Source organism: Manis pentadactyla, chromosome 7 (assembly GCF_030020395.1).
Source record: "Manis pentadactyla isolate mManPen7 chromosome 7, mManPen7.hap1, whole genome shotgun sequence".
NCBI classification, from domain to species: Eukaryota; Metazoa; Chordata; class Mammalia; order Pholidota; family Manidae; genus Manis; species Manis pentadactyla.
In genome coordinates, this window is record NC_080025.1 from 128,761,380 (window position 1) to 128,777,973 (window position 16,594).

Here is a 16,594-nt window from a genome sequence, read left to right on the forward strand (position 1 = left end):
TAGTAAAGGCCACAGAAGGCAAACTCATAGCCAATTATCGTACTTAGTAGCAAAAAGCTGAAGCTTTTCCTCTAAGATCAGGAATAAGACAAGGATGCCCACTCTCACCACTTCTATTCAACATAATACTGGAGGTCCCAACCACAGCAGTCAAACAACACAAAGAGATAAAAGGCATCTAAATTGGTAAGGAAGAAGTTAAACTGTCACTGTTTGCAGATGACATGATATTATACATAGAAAACCCTAAAGAATCCACCAAGAAACTACTAGTACTATTAACTGAATTCAGCAAAGTTGCACAATACAAAATTAATACACAGAAATCTGTTGCATTCCGATATACTAACAACAAACTTGCAGAAGGAGGAATCAGGAAAACTCCATTTACTGTTACAACAACAACAACAAAAAATCCTAGGAATAAACCTAATGAAGGAGGTGAAAGACCTTTACTCTGAAAACTACAAGAAACTCATGAGAAAAATTAAAGAAGACATCAGTAAATGGAAATCTATCCCATGCCCATAGATAGGAAAAATTAATATACTTAAAATGGCCATCCTGCCCAAAGCAATGTACAGATTCAATGCAGTAAGTATCAAAATACTAACAGCATTCTTCAACAAACTAGAACAAATAGTTCTGAAATTCATATGGAACCACAAAAGACTCCTGAAGAACCAAAGCAATCCTGAGAAAGAATAACAAAGCTGGGGGGATTACATTCCCCTACTTCAAGCTCTACTACAAAGCCACAGTAAGCAAAGCGATTTGTTACTGGCACAAGAACACACCCATAGATCAATGGAACAGAATAGAGAGCCCAGATATAAACCCATGCATATATGGTCAGTTAATATGCAGTAAAGGAGCCATGAATATACAATGGGGAGATGACAGCCTCTTCAAGAACTAGTGTTGGGAAAACTGGATGGCTACATGCAAGAGAATGAAACTGGGTTATTGTCTAACTCCATACACAAAAGTAAACTCAAACTGGATCAAAGACCTGAATGTAAGAAATGAAACCATAAAACTCTTAGAGGGAAAACAGGCAAAAATCTCTTGAACATAAGTGTGATATAGTGAGTTACAAGAAATGCATATTTGTTCATTCATACGACCAAGTATATATTTCCCAGGTATATATTTGGTCTTTATCCACAGTTCCTGAAAACACTGCAGAATCTTAAAGGTGAAATGGGTGTCTTGTCATGTTAATGAGAGACTTTAGGACACTCACACAAGGGCAGGGGCTAGAGGTTGAATCAGCCAGTGTCCAATAATTTAGTCAATCATGACTATGAAATGTAGCCCTCACAAAAAGAAGAGCTTATTGCACTCTGCTCTCTGGGATACTGCTTCTCAGTCGGAGACAACTTCTGCGCTTAGGAAACCAGAATGCCTCCATGTGCCACAAAGCCAGATCTCCAGCTTCACAAGGATCAAACCTCCATTTTGGGGGACCTTGTCCTATGTATCTGTTTATCTGGCTATTGTATACTATATTAAACTGATAAATGTGTTCTACTGAGTTCTTTGAGCCACTCTTGTAAATTAGTCGAACCTAAAAAGGAGGTCATTAGAACCTTTACAATCTATAGCCTGTAGGTCAGAAGCACAGGTAACAGACTTGGGCTTGCAACTGGCATCGGGAGTGCAGGGTAGAGGACAGTCATATAGAATGCAGCCCTTAACCTTGGGATAGAGTCAGAATTGAGTTGAGTTCTAGGACACTGTGCTGGTGTTAAAAAATTTCTTGGTGTTTTGTATGTGGGAAGACCGTCCCCCATTCACACCCCCCCACCACCACATGCATTATAATCGTGTTTGGGAACATGAAAGGAATTAGGTACAACATTGTAATAAACATGAGCAATTTTTTCCTGGACATACTCCTTGGCAAGGGAAGCAAAATAAAAAATGAACAAGTGGGACTACATCAAACTAAAAACCTTGTGCACACCAAAGAACACCATCAATAGATCAAAAAAGCACCCTAAAGTATGGGAGAATATATTCATAAACAATTTATCTGGTAAGGGGTGAACATCCAAAATATATAAAGTACTCGTACACCTCAACACCCCAAAATCAAATAACCTGATTAAAAAATGGGCGGAGGACCTGAACAGATACTTTTCCAATGAAGAAATACAGATGCCCAACAGGCACATGAAAAGATGCTCCACATCACTAATAATCAAGGAAATGCAGATTAAAACCACAATGAGATACTCCTTCACACCAGTCAGGATGGCCACTATCCAAAACACGAGAAATAACAAGTGTTGGTGAGGATGTGGTAAGTAGGAACCCTCCTACACTGTTGGTGGGAATGTCAGTTGGTGCAACCACTGTGAAAAGCAGAATGGAGGTTCCTCAAAAAATGAAATATAGAAATACCATTTGACCCAATAATTCCACTTCTAGGAATTGGCCTGAAGAAAACAAAGTCCCCAGTGTAAAAAGATAATACACCCTTAGGTTTATCACTGTGATATTTTACAATAGCCAAGATATGGAAGCAATCAAAGTATCCTTCAAGAGATGAATGGATAAAGAAAATGTGGTTCATATACATAGTAGAATATTATTGAGCTGTAAGAAGAAAAGAAATTCCTTCTTTTGCAGCAACATGGATATAGCTAGAGGGTACTATGTTCAGTGAAATAAGCCAGGTGGAAAAAAGCAAATACCGTATGATTTCATTTTTTTGTGGAATATAAATACAAAGTGAAACAGAATGAACGGAACAGCATAGACCATAGACACTGAGAAAGGAGTGGGTGTTACCATGGGGGAGGGGTTGGGAGGAGTGGGTGTAGAGTGTGAGGGAGATAAAAGGGCACAAAAATCCTCAGTCATTATGTATGTTTGTCATGGGGATAATAGTACAGCATGGAGAATATAGTTAGTGATCCTTTAACATCTTCCTGTGTTGACGTACACTAGCTCTACTAGTGGGGGTGAGTATTTAATAATATGGGTAACTGTTGAACCGCTGTGTTGTATGCTTGAAACCGATATAGAATTTTATATTAAAAAAAAAACTTTCTGCAGTAATGAAAGTATTCTAATCTGCCCTGTATAATATGCTAGCTGCTAGCCACAGGTGGCTATTGAGCATTCGTAATGAAATTAGTGCAATGGAGGAATGCAAATTTTAATTTGATATAGTTTTAATTAATTTAAATAGCCCCACGTGGATAGTGGCTATGTATTAGACAGTACAGATCTGATGTATCACTGTTATTAGGATGTACTATTTAATGTTCACAAATACTTTTTTTTAAAGAAATTTTAATTATGTTTAGTATATACAGTTTAAGCAGGTAAAGAAATTAATGGTACAGGTGATCTAGAGAAAGGTAGAAATCAAACTCAAAGCCTCTCAGCCACTCCTTTCATTTCCCAGTATGAGGAAATACTATATATGTGTGCCTGGGTGCTAGGATATATGGTCTGTTTTATGATGGCATCCCAGAGTGAGTGTTCCCTAAACACTTCTCTCTGTAGCTCATGTTGTGGTGTGTGTGGGGTGCATAGAACTCATTTTCTCTAGAAAAAGCCTTTCTACCATAAGGTACAGAGTAAACCTGAGAATTAACTTTTACTTCTGCTTTTCACTAACAGAGCTTATATTGTATTGCATATCTTGCTCAATTTCCCTTGAGTATTTTCTAGAATAAATAAAGTAACAGTGGGTTTTGATTCTTGTCCATATTTCCCTATCTATTGAAGTTTTGCCAAAAAGAGCCCCAAGTGAAATTTTTATTCTTAATGTTTTAAAATTCAGCCACTAGGCTAATCATTATGCAGTTTCATTGAATACTGATTCTGATTGAAACTTTTATTCTCATTTTAATGAGTTTGATCTTAAAGCCTTATGTGATGTAATTTTAACATTGTCTACATTGCGGAGGTTCCCTCTATATTATTTTTTTACTGATGCATAACAAATTACACATGTATTAGCTTATAGAGCTCACAGCTCTGCAGGTCATAAGACTAGCATGGTGTAGCTTCTGGAGAAGGGGTTCCCTGCCTGGGGCAAGTTTTCTGTGAAATTGATGAGACCAAATTAAGGCAACGGCAAGAAGTTATGAATTAATGGATTTATTCTCTTGACTCAGTCTCTCCTCACTCACACTGGTCAGAACCTCTCTTGCCCAAGCTCTCTCCCTCCAGCCACTCTCCTGACCCCCTTTTCACATTGGGAGAAACTCTGTGGACAGGTCCCTGGTGACTGGTGAGCACCTGACCAATTACATACCAGGAACACAGGCAGAGAAGAGAATAGGTGTTTCCTGTCTACTCCTCCCTGGGCCAGTCCTTGCATAACTAACTGATCAGAAGCTCTGTCACTGGTAAACATCCCATAAATGTGCAAACACGTTCTTGATGTACACAGCGGGTACTGTTAAGGCCAGGTGGGAATCCTGGTCAGAAAATTCCATTTTCCCCACACATGCCTTGATGGTGTTCTTTACTCAGGGTATCACAAGGCTAAAATCCAGGTATTTGCTTAATTCTCATCTGGTGACTGGAGAAAAATGAGCTTAAAAGCTTATTTTTGTTGTCAGAATTGAGTTTCTTGTGGTTATAGGACTGAGGTCCTTGTTTTCTTACTGGCTGTCAGCTAATAGCTACCCTTAGCTCCTAGAGGCTGCCCACATTTCTTGCCACTTGGTCCCCTTCATTTTCAAGCCTGTAATGGGGCATTGAGTTTTTCTTGTGCTTTGAATTTCTGACTCGTTCCCAACCTCTAGACTCAGATTTAAAAGACTCATATGATTAGGTCAGGCCCACCCAGATAATCTATTTTAAATAAAGTGAACCGGTTTGGAACCTTAGTTGCAACTGTCTAATCCCTTCACAGCAACACCTAGATCAGTGTTGGAATATCTAGAAGACTCTGTACACCAGGGGCTTGGAATTTTGGTGGCCATCTTAGAATTACTACGCCTACCATACCTTCTCACCTTTTGTCTTGTAGTTTTCATTCTTTCAATTGAGTATATACATACTTAGTGGCTACTGTATGTTAGCTTCTGTTGTAGATGTTTGGAATACACTGAAGAAAACTAGAAAGGTTTAATCAGAAGAGAGGACTAAAATTTCTTCCCTCATGGAGCTCATTTCCAGAGAAAAGGGAAAAAATACACAAAATAAGTAATGTAAAATATTAAGAGCTGAGAAGTGCTATTTCAGTAATCCCGGCAAGAGATTTCGGTAGCTTTTGACTCTGTGTTAGTTGTCAAGGTGGTGAAAATTAACTCTGAAAGCACTTTGAAAAGTGTAAGATCATATAAATTTTTAAGCCTTTTGCTAAAAAGTAACCAAATTCAGAAAATGAATATTACCTTGATTTTCTCATGTGACTCTTTGGGTATTATTTCTGATAAGAAGATGTAGGAGAAATTCTTGCTTTTATAGTCTCTCTTAATGCTTTATATGACTATGTCTCTTTTACATATTGTTGTAAAGAATCTGCCATTGACTTTTTGTGATTTAGGGTTAGACAGAGACGTCTCTAGGATTGTGTTTCTTCATCCATAAAAATATTATTTTAGGGCTATAATGTATTCTTAAGTATTTTATTTCTAGATTTCTAAATTTTGTGTTTTGTATTATCTGGAAAAGTCATTTTCTGAAGATGGTAGATAATGGAAGTATTACTCTATTACTAGGTAACATCAACTTTTTCTTTTTGATAGCAGAAGCACTTACTGGCATTCTTTCATATTAATTTCTGTATTTCCCTTTTGAAGGTGTCATGTCTTTGCAAACCTGGGATTTTTATGTTTGCTGTGATTAAAAGCAAGTATCACATAGAAAATAAATGTGTTTCAGGAAATGTAAATGTAAGTGGTAGATTTCATTCTAATAGAAATGTTTGAGGAATTGCAGTGTCCAACGGACACATAAATCATATTAGTAAGTATATTTAAGGATGAAATACAAATAATTTTCTTTTAATTTATGTTTATTGTTTTTTCAAAAAGCTGCAAATTGTCACAATATAAATACTTAATTAAAATGGAACTGTTAATGTTTATTTTGGCCCTGGCTGCTGTATTGGTTATCTGTTGCTGTGTAACAAACTTCCTTAAAACTTAGCAGCTAAAAACTACAAGCATTTATTATTTCACACTGTTACCGAGTGTCAGGAATCTGAGGGGGGCTTATCTGGGTGGTTCTGGCCCCTGGTCTTCCTGAGGTTGTAATTAAAGTATCAGCCAGGACTCAGTTATCTGAAGACTTACCTGTGGTTGGAACATTCACTTTCCTTGTTCTCCAGCTGGAGATGGCATATCTTGGCACTTCTCAGCGTACATAATTGTGTGAGCCAATTTCCATAATAAATCTCATCTTATATCTCTCTATATCCTATTCTGTTTCTGTGGAAAACCTTGAGTAATACAGCTACTCTGTCCAACTTTCATGGTTTCACAGCTCCACTTTTCTGGTTCCTAGGCCAGAAACGTGGTGGGGTTTCCCATGACTGCTCTGCTGCTACTCTGTGTGCTGTAGGAGTGCATTTAGCCCTGTATTAAAAGCTTTGGCACTAGAATAGCTTCCTGGCTCCTCTTCAAGTGAGCATATACTTCCCACCAGAATTTGCTTCTGTTCACTCAGGTTGTTCTGTACCTTCAGATATTTCTTCCTCATATCATGCCAATGTTTTATAGTTTTCTTTTTTAGCCTATAGATTGTTTTAAATGTCTAGCCTATAGAGACATTTAAAAGAATGGTAACACCCATAACTGCAGGGATTTGGGGAGAAGGGTACTATACATTCAGGAATCTGAATTTGAAAATCTCAGTTGCTACTGTCTTTTTGAAATATTATCTGGCAAAGGCTGTTGATATGGAGAGTACATTTGTCTTAGTGGTTCTTCCCAGGACTGCATCTTAGAAAGAAAAGCATAACTATGTAAAAATGTTAGATACACACAAATATTTAACACAGCAATTAAAAAGAATACCCATCTACAGGGGAGAGCTAGAACACATTTTTCATGGAATGTTGCCAACCATTTAAATAAAATGAACTGGCTTTTTTATACCGGTTAACTTGGAGGAATTTCTACTGTAAAATGAGTAAAGCAAGAGAAGCATCTACAGTTAAGATTTGACTGTTGTTGACTGAGTAATGATTCTCCCTCAACACTATGTATGTATGTATATTTTTATTTGTTGCAATGAGCCCAATAAAGATATTAAAGGACACACATCTGGTTGTTAGAATTGGTTAAGAAACGAGGGAGGAAAAAAGAAAGTAAACAATTATTTTAAAAAGATACTCCAATTAAAAAACAACACATATGATATTCCACTTAGGTAAAGTATGTATCTCTGTGTTTGCATAGAGAGTTAAATTGAATTATCATCAAAATGGTGGTGGTGGTTTTATCAGGATGATGGAATTCAGGTGATTTTTAATTTCTTTGACATTTAATTCTTATACTTTTTAAAATTTTATTTTGATTCTTATTTTTAATTAGTATTTCTAATTTACGTAAATGATGAAAATTAAGGCCACTTTCATTGTGATAGGGAGCAAATATTTTAAGACCTAATGAGAAAACACTGCTTTTAATTCTGAATCATCTGTGCTGATAGGGAGTAAATGTAGCCGCATAAATACTTTAAAACAGTAATTTCACCCTTCTCCCTCATCAGATATGTCTTTGGAGTTACTGATTCTGCCATGGAAAATATATCTTTAAAGGTGACTGGTGAATCCCTAGGGTTGGTTGAAAGGTACAGGCAGTTACAGATATTTTTGTAGTTGCATTAAGAAAGATTAGACCTTAACTTGTCTACAATTTTAAGTTCCTTACAGGCAGGTTAAATAAAAGTATGATATTAGGTGATAGTCTGCTTTCTGGTGCCAGAGAGTACAGTTAAAGTTGTTTAACAAGCATTCTACTTTTTGCATAGGCTAAGGCAGGGGATTAGTGATTATGTAATATAGTTGGTGTGTGTGTGTGTGTGTGTGTGTGTGTGTGTGTGTGTGTGTGTGTGTGTGTGTGTGTGTGTGTGTGTGTTAGCTTTTGTGATACTTTCAGGTTATTCTTTGTTTGATGACTATAACAAAAGTATTATAGGAATAAGTTACTTGCAAAATGAGGATGGAGATTTGAGAAAAGATATGCATTTTAGTGTAGTTTTCTATTGGGAAACTAGGATACCAGTAAATTTATGAATTTTTAAAAATGGTATTTTATCTGATTGGTTTTTGGTGATTATGAATAAAGCTTATATAAAATTGTTCAAAGATTTAAAAATTAATACATATTTATTTTTTTGTAACTATCTAGAGGTAGGATTGCTACATCATAAGATAGGGATACATTACTTTATGTGAAATTATCAGACTGCTAGTTATTCCACAGCATTACCAAAATTTGGTATTGACACACATTAAGTTTTAGTGATTATTGTTTTAATTTATGATTAAATTAATTGTGAAGTGGTTTTAATTTATGATTCTATGATGACTTATGATATTAAGCACATTTTCCCATTTGTTTATTGGATGTTAATATATCTTTTTGTGAATTCTTTTACTTATTTAAAAAATGACGTTGTTTGCTTTTTTTACTACTGAATTGGAAGAATTGTTCCTGTATTCTGGATTTAAGTTCTTAGTTATGCATTGCAAATGTGTTCTCTCAATCTGGGCTTGCTTTTTCATATTCTTAATAGCAACTTTTATGATTTTTTAAATATTAAATTTGATACATTTTAACATATGTGTATATCCATGAAAATATCACCACACTTAAAATATTAAACATATCTGTTACCCCAAAAGTTTCCCATGTCCCCTTTTAACCCCTCTGATCCACTTCCATCCCCAATCTCTGGGCAAACACTGATCTGTGTTCTTTCACTACTGGTACATTTGTATTTTCTAGGATTTTATGTAAATGGAGAAAACAGTAGTTGTTTTTTTTTTTTTTGGTCTCACTTATTTTACTAAAAATTATTGTTTTGAGATTCATCAATATTGTAGTTTCATCAGTAATTCATTCATTTTGTTGCCTAGCTGAGTTCTCTTGTATGTACATATCACAGTTTGTTCATCTGCTTACATGTTGATGAACATTGGATTGTTTTCCAGTCTTTAGGCCATTACAAATAAAGATGCATTGAAAATTAATGTACAGGTCTGTGGCTTTAATTTGCATTTGAAAAATGATTAGTGATATTGACCATCTTTTCATATGCTTGGTTTACTCCCTAAATATTCTTTGGTGAAGTGTCTATTCAAAAAGTTTGTCCATTTTAAAATTTGGTTTTCTTAAACTGAGTTTTTAGGGTTCTTTTATGTTTTATATAAGTCCTTTATCAGGTATATGATTTGCAAATATTTTTTAGCCCTTTTGTGTGTCTCCCTCTGGTCCCAGCTTTCCTTCTGTCCTAGTGTTAGAGGGAATCTCCATGAAGTATGTTGTTGGCTATGGATATTTTATAGATATCCTTTACCAACTGGAGAAAGTTTCCTTCTTTGTGTAGTTAGAATTGAGAATATCTAATCAAATGGGTATTGAATTTTACTGTTGTTGCTTTATACCTTAAAACTCTTATGTTTCTCTATTTCTCCTAGAATAGAGTCCAAATTTCTTAATATGGTCACAATTACAGCTCCTACCAGCAAGAGGTACAGTCTGTTCCCCTACCCTCTGAATCTCGCTGGCCTTGTGACTTGCTTTGACCAAAAGAAAATTTTATGGAATTGTTATTGCAACTTCTAAGCAAGGTCTGAAGAGGCCTTTTAGCTTTTGCTTTGTTAGAACTTTGAAACCATGATGCTCTGAAGAATAGCCTCCTTAAGGTTAAAATCCTACATGGAGAGGCCCAGTCATCCTAGCTAAATCCAGCTTCTGCACCCATACTAAGTCCAGTCCCCCAGCCAACGCACCAACTGATACAGCTAAGTGAATGAGTCCTGGAGGTACCACTGGAAGAATTGTCCAGTGAACTCACAGAGTTGTGAGAAGTCATAAATCACTATTGTTTTTAGACACTGGGGTGATTTATTACACAGCCTGAGACATAAATAGATATTTAATCTGCACTTTTGTGGTCTCATTTCCGTCCTGTCTCTTTTCCACTCCTTCCCATTAGAGTCATTGATATTCCCAATTACCATGCTATTTAAGTCAGAAACCAAATCATCATCCTTGATATCTCCCTCTTCTCTCTCCTATGTCCATCTATGACTAAATCCCATCTTTCTTTCTCCAAAATACATGTCAGAACTATCTAGTCTTCCCCATCTCCGCACCATCCTAGTCAAGTTTCCTTCATTTCATCTCTTGCCTAAGTTACTATAACAACATCCTAACTGGTCTGCCAGTTCCTCTGATCCATTTACCACAAAGCAGATTGTGTGTGTGTAATGTTAATCAGATCTTGACTTTCCATTGTGCTTAATAGATCCCATTGCATTTATAATTCAAACTCCACATAATGGCATAGAACGCCCTGCTTGATCTGGTGACTGCCTGCCTCTTCAGTCTCAACACATACCATTCTCCACCTTGCTTATTACCAGCTGCCAGCAGTGCTGTTCTTACTTTACTTTACTTTCCAACTTTCCTTTTAACTTTCCTTTCCTCCCTCCCTCTCTCCCTTTATCTTTCTTTTCTCTCTTTGCTTCCCTTTCCTCCCCTCCCCTTCCCCTTTCCCTTCCCCTTCCCCTTCCTTTCTCTTTCTCTTTCTCTTTCTCTTTCTCCTTCTCTCTTTCTCTCCTTCCCTTCCCGTCCCTTCCCTTCCCTTCCCCTCCCCTCCCCTCTCCTCTCCTCTCCTCTCCTCTCCTCTCCTCTCCTCTCCTCTCCTCTCCCCTCCCCTCCTCTCCCCTCCCCTCCCCTCCGCTCCCTCCCCTCCTCTCCTCTCCGCTCCTCTCCTCTCCTCCCCCTTGCCCCTTCTTCCTCCCTCCCTCCATCACTTCCTTCCTAATAAGCATCATTAATATACACTCTTAAGTTGGTTTCAAATGTATATCACAGTGGCTCAGCAGTCCCTGTGGTCAACTTATATTGTGACTGAGAATCATTGTGCCCTTTTATTCCCTCCCCTTCCTCCACACCTATCCCCACCCCTCCCCCTTTGTAACCACTACTCACTTCTCAGTGTCTTATGAGTCTAATGCTGTTTTGTTCCTTCAGTTTTCCTTTGTTTTTATATTCTACAAATAAGTGAAATCGTATGGTATTTGCCTTTCCACCTGGCTTATTTCACTGAGCATAATACCCTGTAGATCCATCCATGTTGTTGAAAATGGCAGGATTTCTTTTCTTTTTATGGATGAATGATATGCCATTGTGTATATGTACCACATCTTCTTCATCCATTCATCTATGGATGGACACTTAGTTGCTTCCATATCTTGGCTATTTGCAAATAGTGCAGCAATACACTTAAGGCTGCATATATCTTTTTGAATCAGGGATTTTGTTTTCTTTGGGTAAATTCCTAGAAGTGGAAATTACTGGGTCAAATGGTATTTCTATTTTTAGTTTTTTGAGGAACCTCCATACTGCTTTCCACAGCGGTTGCACCAATTTGCATTCCCACCAACAGTTTAAGAACGTTTCTGTCTGCCAGCATTTGTTGTTTATTGTTTTTTGGGTGGTAGCCATTCTAACTGGTGTGAGGTGATATTTCATTCTGGTTTTAATTTGCATTTTCTTGACGATGAGTGATGTGAAGCATCTTTTCATATGCCTGTTGGCTGCTTGCATTTATTCTTTGGAGAAGTGTCTGTTCAGGTCCTCTGCTCAGTTTTTAATCAGGCTATTTGTTTTTTGGGTGTTGAGGCATATGAGTTCTTTATATATTTTGGATGTTAACCCCTTATCAGATGAGTAATTTATCAATGTATTCTCCCATACTGTGGGGTGCCTTTTTGTTAGGCTGATGGTGTCCTTTGCTGTACAGAAGCCTTTTAGTTTGATGTAGTCCCACTTGTTCATTTTTATTTTGTTTCCCTTGCCCAAGGAGATATGTCCAGGAAAAAACTGCTCATGCTTATATTCAAGAGATTTTTGCCTGTGTTTTCTCTCTAAGAATTTTATGGTTTCATTTCTTACATTCAGGTCTTTGATCCAGTTTGAATTTACTATTGTATATGGAGTTAGACAGTAATCGAGTTTCATTCTCTTGGATGTAGCCGTCCAGTTTTCCCAACACCAATTGTTGAAGAGGCTGTCTTCTCCCTATTGTATATTCATGGCTCCTCTATTGCATATTAACTGACCATATATACATGGGTTTATATCTGGGCTGTCTATTCTGTTCCATTGATCTATGGGTGTGTTCTTGTGCCAGTAACAAATCGCTTTGCTTACTGTGGCTTTGTAGTAGAACTTGAAGTCGGGGAATGTAATCCCCCCCAGCTTTGTTATTCTTTCTCAGGATTGCTTTGGCTATTCGGGGTCTTTTGTGGTTCCATATGAATTTCAGAACTATTTGTTCTAGTTTGTTGAAGAATGCTGTTGGTATGTTGATACTTACTGCATTGAATCTGTACATTGCTTTGGGCAGGATGGCCATTTTAAGTATATTAATTTTTCCTATCCATGGGCATGAGATAGATTTCCATTTACTGGTGTCTTTAATTTTTCTCATGAGTTTCTTGTAGTTTTCAGAGTAAAGGTCTTTCACCTCCTTCATTAGGTTTATTCCTAGGATTTTTTTTTGTTGTTGTTGTAACAGTAAATGGAGTTTTCCTGATTCCTCCTTCTGCAAGTTTGTTGTTAGTATATAGGAATGCAACAGATTTCTGTGTATAAATTTTGTATCGTGCCATTTTGCTGAATTCAGTTAATAGTACTAATAGCTTCTTGGTGGATTCTTTAGGGTTTTCTATGTATAATATCATGTCATCTGCAAATAGTGACAGTTTAACTTCTTCCTTACCAATTTAGATGCCTTTTATCTCTTTGTGTTGTTTGACTGCTGTGGTTGGGACCTCCAGTATTATGTTGAATAGAAGTGGTGAGAGTGGGCATCCTTGTCTTATTCCTGATCTTAGAGGAAAAGCTTCAGCTTTTTGCTACTAAGTACGATAATTGGCTATGAGTTTGCCTTCTGTGGCCTTTACTATGTTGACATACATACCCTCTATACCCATTTTGTTGATAGTTTTTTATCATGAATGGATGCTGAATTTTGTCAAATGCCTTTTCAGCCTCTATTGAGATGATTATGTGGTTTTTATCCTTCTTTTTGTTACTGTGGTGTATGATATTGATTGATTTACAAATATTGTACCATCCTTTGTATCTCTGGCATAAATCCCACTTGGTCATGATAGATGATCTTTTTGATGTATTTTTGGATTGTGTTTACTAATATTCTGTTGAAGATTTTTGTATGTATATTTATAAGGGATATTGGTCTATAATTTTCTTTTTTGGTAGTTTTTTTTGCCTGAGTTTGGTATTAGAGTACTTTTGGCTTCACAGAATGAGTTTGGAAGTATTCACTCCTCTTCTACTTTTTTGAATAGTTTAAAAGGGCCGGGCCTTAGCTGTTCTTTAAGTATTTGATAGAATTCAGCTGTGAAATAATCTGGACCTGGCCTTTTGTTTTGGGGAGTTTTTTATTACCAATTCAATTTCATTGCTGGAAGTTGGTCTGTTAAGATTTTCTGGTTCTTTCTGAGTCAGTCTTGGAAGGCTGTATTTTTCTAGGAATTTGTGTATTTCCTCTAGGTTGTCCAAAAATTATATTGGTATATAATTTTTCGTAGTGTTCTCTAATACATTTTTGTAATTCTGTGGTATCCATTATGATTAGTCCTTCTTCATTTCTGATTCTGTTTATGTCTGTACATTCTCTTTTTTTCTTGATAAATTTGGCTTGGGGTTTTTCTATTTTGTTTATTTTCTCAAAGAACAAGCCCCTGGTTTCATTGATTTTTTTTTTTTTATATTGTTTTGTTCTTAATTTTATTTTTTTCTGCTCTGATCTTTGTTATGTCCCTCCTGTTACTGACTTTGGGCTTCATTTGTTCTTCTTTTTCTAGTTTCTTCAGTTGTGATTTTAGTCTGTTTGTTTGTGGTTGTTCCTGTTTCTTGAGGTAAGCCTGTATTGCTATGTACTTTCCTCTTAGAGTTGCCTTTGCCGCCACCCACAGATTTGGGCTGTTGTGTTTTTGTTTTCATTTGTCTCCATGTATTGCTTGATTTCTGTTTTAATTGATCATGGATCCACTGATTATTTAGAAGCATGTTGTTTAGCCTCCATGTGTTTGTAGGTCTTTTTTTTTTCTTTGTTTAATTTATTCCTAGTTTAATACCATTGGGGTCCGAGAACCTGCTTGATACAATTTCAGTCTTTTTGAATTTATTGAGGCTCTTCTGTGGCCTAGTGTGTGATCTATTCTGGAGAATGTCCCATGTACATTTGAGAAAATTTGTATCTTGCTGCTTTTGGGTGGAGTGTTCTGTAGATATCTTTTTAAGTCCATTTGATCTAATATATTGTTCAGTGCCTCTGTTTCCTTATTTATTTTCTGTCTGGTTGATGTATTGATGTGAGTGGTGTGTTTAAGTCTCCTAACATGAGTATGTTGAAGTCTATTTCCCCCTTTAATTCTGTTAGTATTTGTTTTACATATTTGGTGTTCCTATGTTGGATACACAGTGGTGTTCATTTTTCACAAGCCTTTTTGCCTGGCAGGCTCTGTGTAACAGATTAAAGTGAAATCATATGGTATTTGTCTTTCTCCCATGGCTTATTTCACTTAGCACCTTGAAGTCCATCCATGTTGTTGCAAATGGCAGTATTTCTTTTTTGTGGATCAATAATATTCCATTGTGTATATGTACCATATCTTCTTTCTCCATTCATCTATTGATGGACATGTCTTATTTCCATATCTTGGCTATTGTAAGTAATGTGGCAATAAACATTGGGGTGCATATATCTTTTCAAATCAGAACAAAATCTCTGATTTGAAAAGATCATTCATTTCAAACTGAATTTGCTATTCAAATGTAGTTGAGAATATGTAATTGTTACTTTTGCATTCTAATCTTGTTTTATTTGGTTATTCATAGATTATTTTATCTTTTATTGAATGTTATGCCTTAATTAGAAGTCATCTCACTAGTCCTTTTTTTCCCCCCTGTTCAATTACTGTTGAGGATGATGTAGTTTCCTGGAGAAAAGTGATGATGGTATGGTAACCTATATAAGGCTGTTGTACAATGTTCTTCAGCATTAAGAAAAAAGAAGTCTGCCAGTGCAGGATGGACAGGATGGAGCTTACACATCCTTCTGTACTTGTCCAAAGTTTGAACTTTTAAAGTTGTCTTAACTATTTGTTTTGAACAGAGGAGGATATGATTTGGTCATTTCTTTTTTAGTACTTGATTCTGAAGCTTGAAAGACCAGCCATAGTCCAGAATATTACATTTGGAAAATATGAGAAGACTCATGTCTGCAATTTGAAGAAATTTAAGGTGTTTGGTGGAATGAATGAAGAGAATATGACAGAGCTGTTGTCCAGGTGAGTTATCATTATGGGGAGGAAAAAGCTGTCTTCTGAACAAGTTGCAATCTTAGTTTAGTTTTTTTATAGCTAAATCTACAGGGTTTGATTTTTCTTTCCAGGAAGAAAAGAATATTCCTACATTCTATTTCTAGTATTTTGTTTTAATATTGTGGTTTGAGTTAGATTTTCTTTTAACCACCAGTTACTAATTAGTATTATTACGAAAGAAGAATATAATTATTTGGATTTTTTTTCTTACTTCCTTTCAGTCTTATTTTTGAACTGTTGGTAACTTCAGAAGTACTTTCAGGTTAAAAAAATTTTTTGCTATAAAAGTATGGACTCTTTCCAAAGCATTAAGATTTATTGCCCTAATCCAGAAGTAATAAATTCTGAGAGTCTATTATAATGTGGAGACTAAAAAGATAAAAGGTATGTGACTGCACCTAGCATAGTGCCTGCCACTTGGATCAGTAAATTTTGAGTTTTTTAGCAACATAGACCACCAGGATTGAAAATGTTAATTTGGCTGTTAGGTAATGAAAAATCAGATAGTCAGTGTAATGGACAGTAAAGCCATATTGTTTCAGAGTATTTTGTGACATGGTATAGTCCCATAGCACAACACTTGGTATAAGTAAATATTACATCTATACAGCATTTAAGTTATGAAAGTATTTTAGGATATAAGACAACCTGAAAGCAAGTGAGTTTCCCATAAATACTTGTGTCAATCCTAGTTGTTTACTTGGAGAGGTGATACGGGTTATTTTTACTTAGAGTAAAATGGATGCTATTAAACCAATGGAGTAAGGTGGTCTGAAAATTTATTGAGCTATGAAAGGAACATTGGTATCTTAATCAGAATTGAAAAACTTAATTTTTTGACAAATTCTAATATTTGGCTCTGTTTAACTTGTCAGATATGAGTGTGACTTGATTTTTTCATTTTCTTCATATTGCTTAAATATTTTGTTACATTTAGTTATGCATTGGGGACACTTGACCCTATCACATGTTTCCATGCACTGTAGCCACAGTCTTTAATTAATACTGAATATTTTTTAT

General features: G+C 36.0%; 1 protein-coding gene across 5 annotated transcripts in view; it reads left to right on the top strand.

Annotated features, from left to right (window-relative positions):
- Positions 1-16,594, top strand: part of MKLN1 (muskelin 1) — a 390,326-nt gene that overhangs the window by 234,513 nt on the left and 139,219 nt on the right. For 4 of the 5 annotated variants that reach the window (XM_057504770.1, XM_036909011.2, XM_036909012.2 and 1 more), the window contains one exon: positions 15,399-15,541. In XM_057504770.1, coding sequence (XP_057360753.1) covers positions 15,399-15,541 — 143 coding nt within the window. Of the gene's footprint in view, positions 1-14,086; positions 14,108-15,398; positions 15,542-16,594 lie in introns of those variants that run through there. The other variant, XM_057504771.1, reaches the window with a different exon arrangement.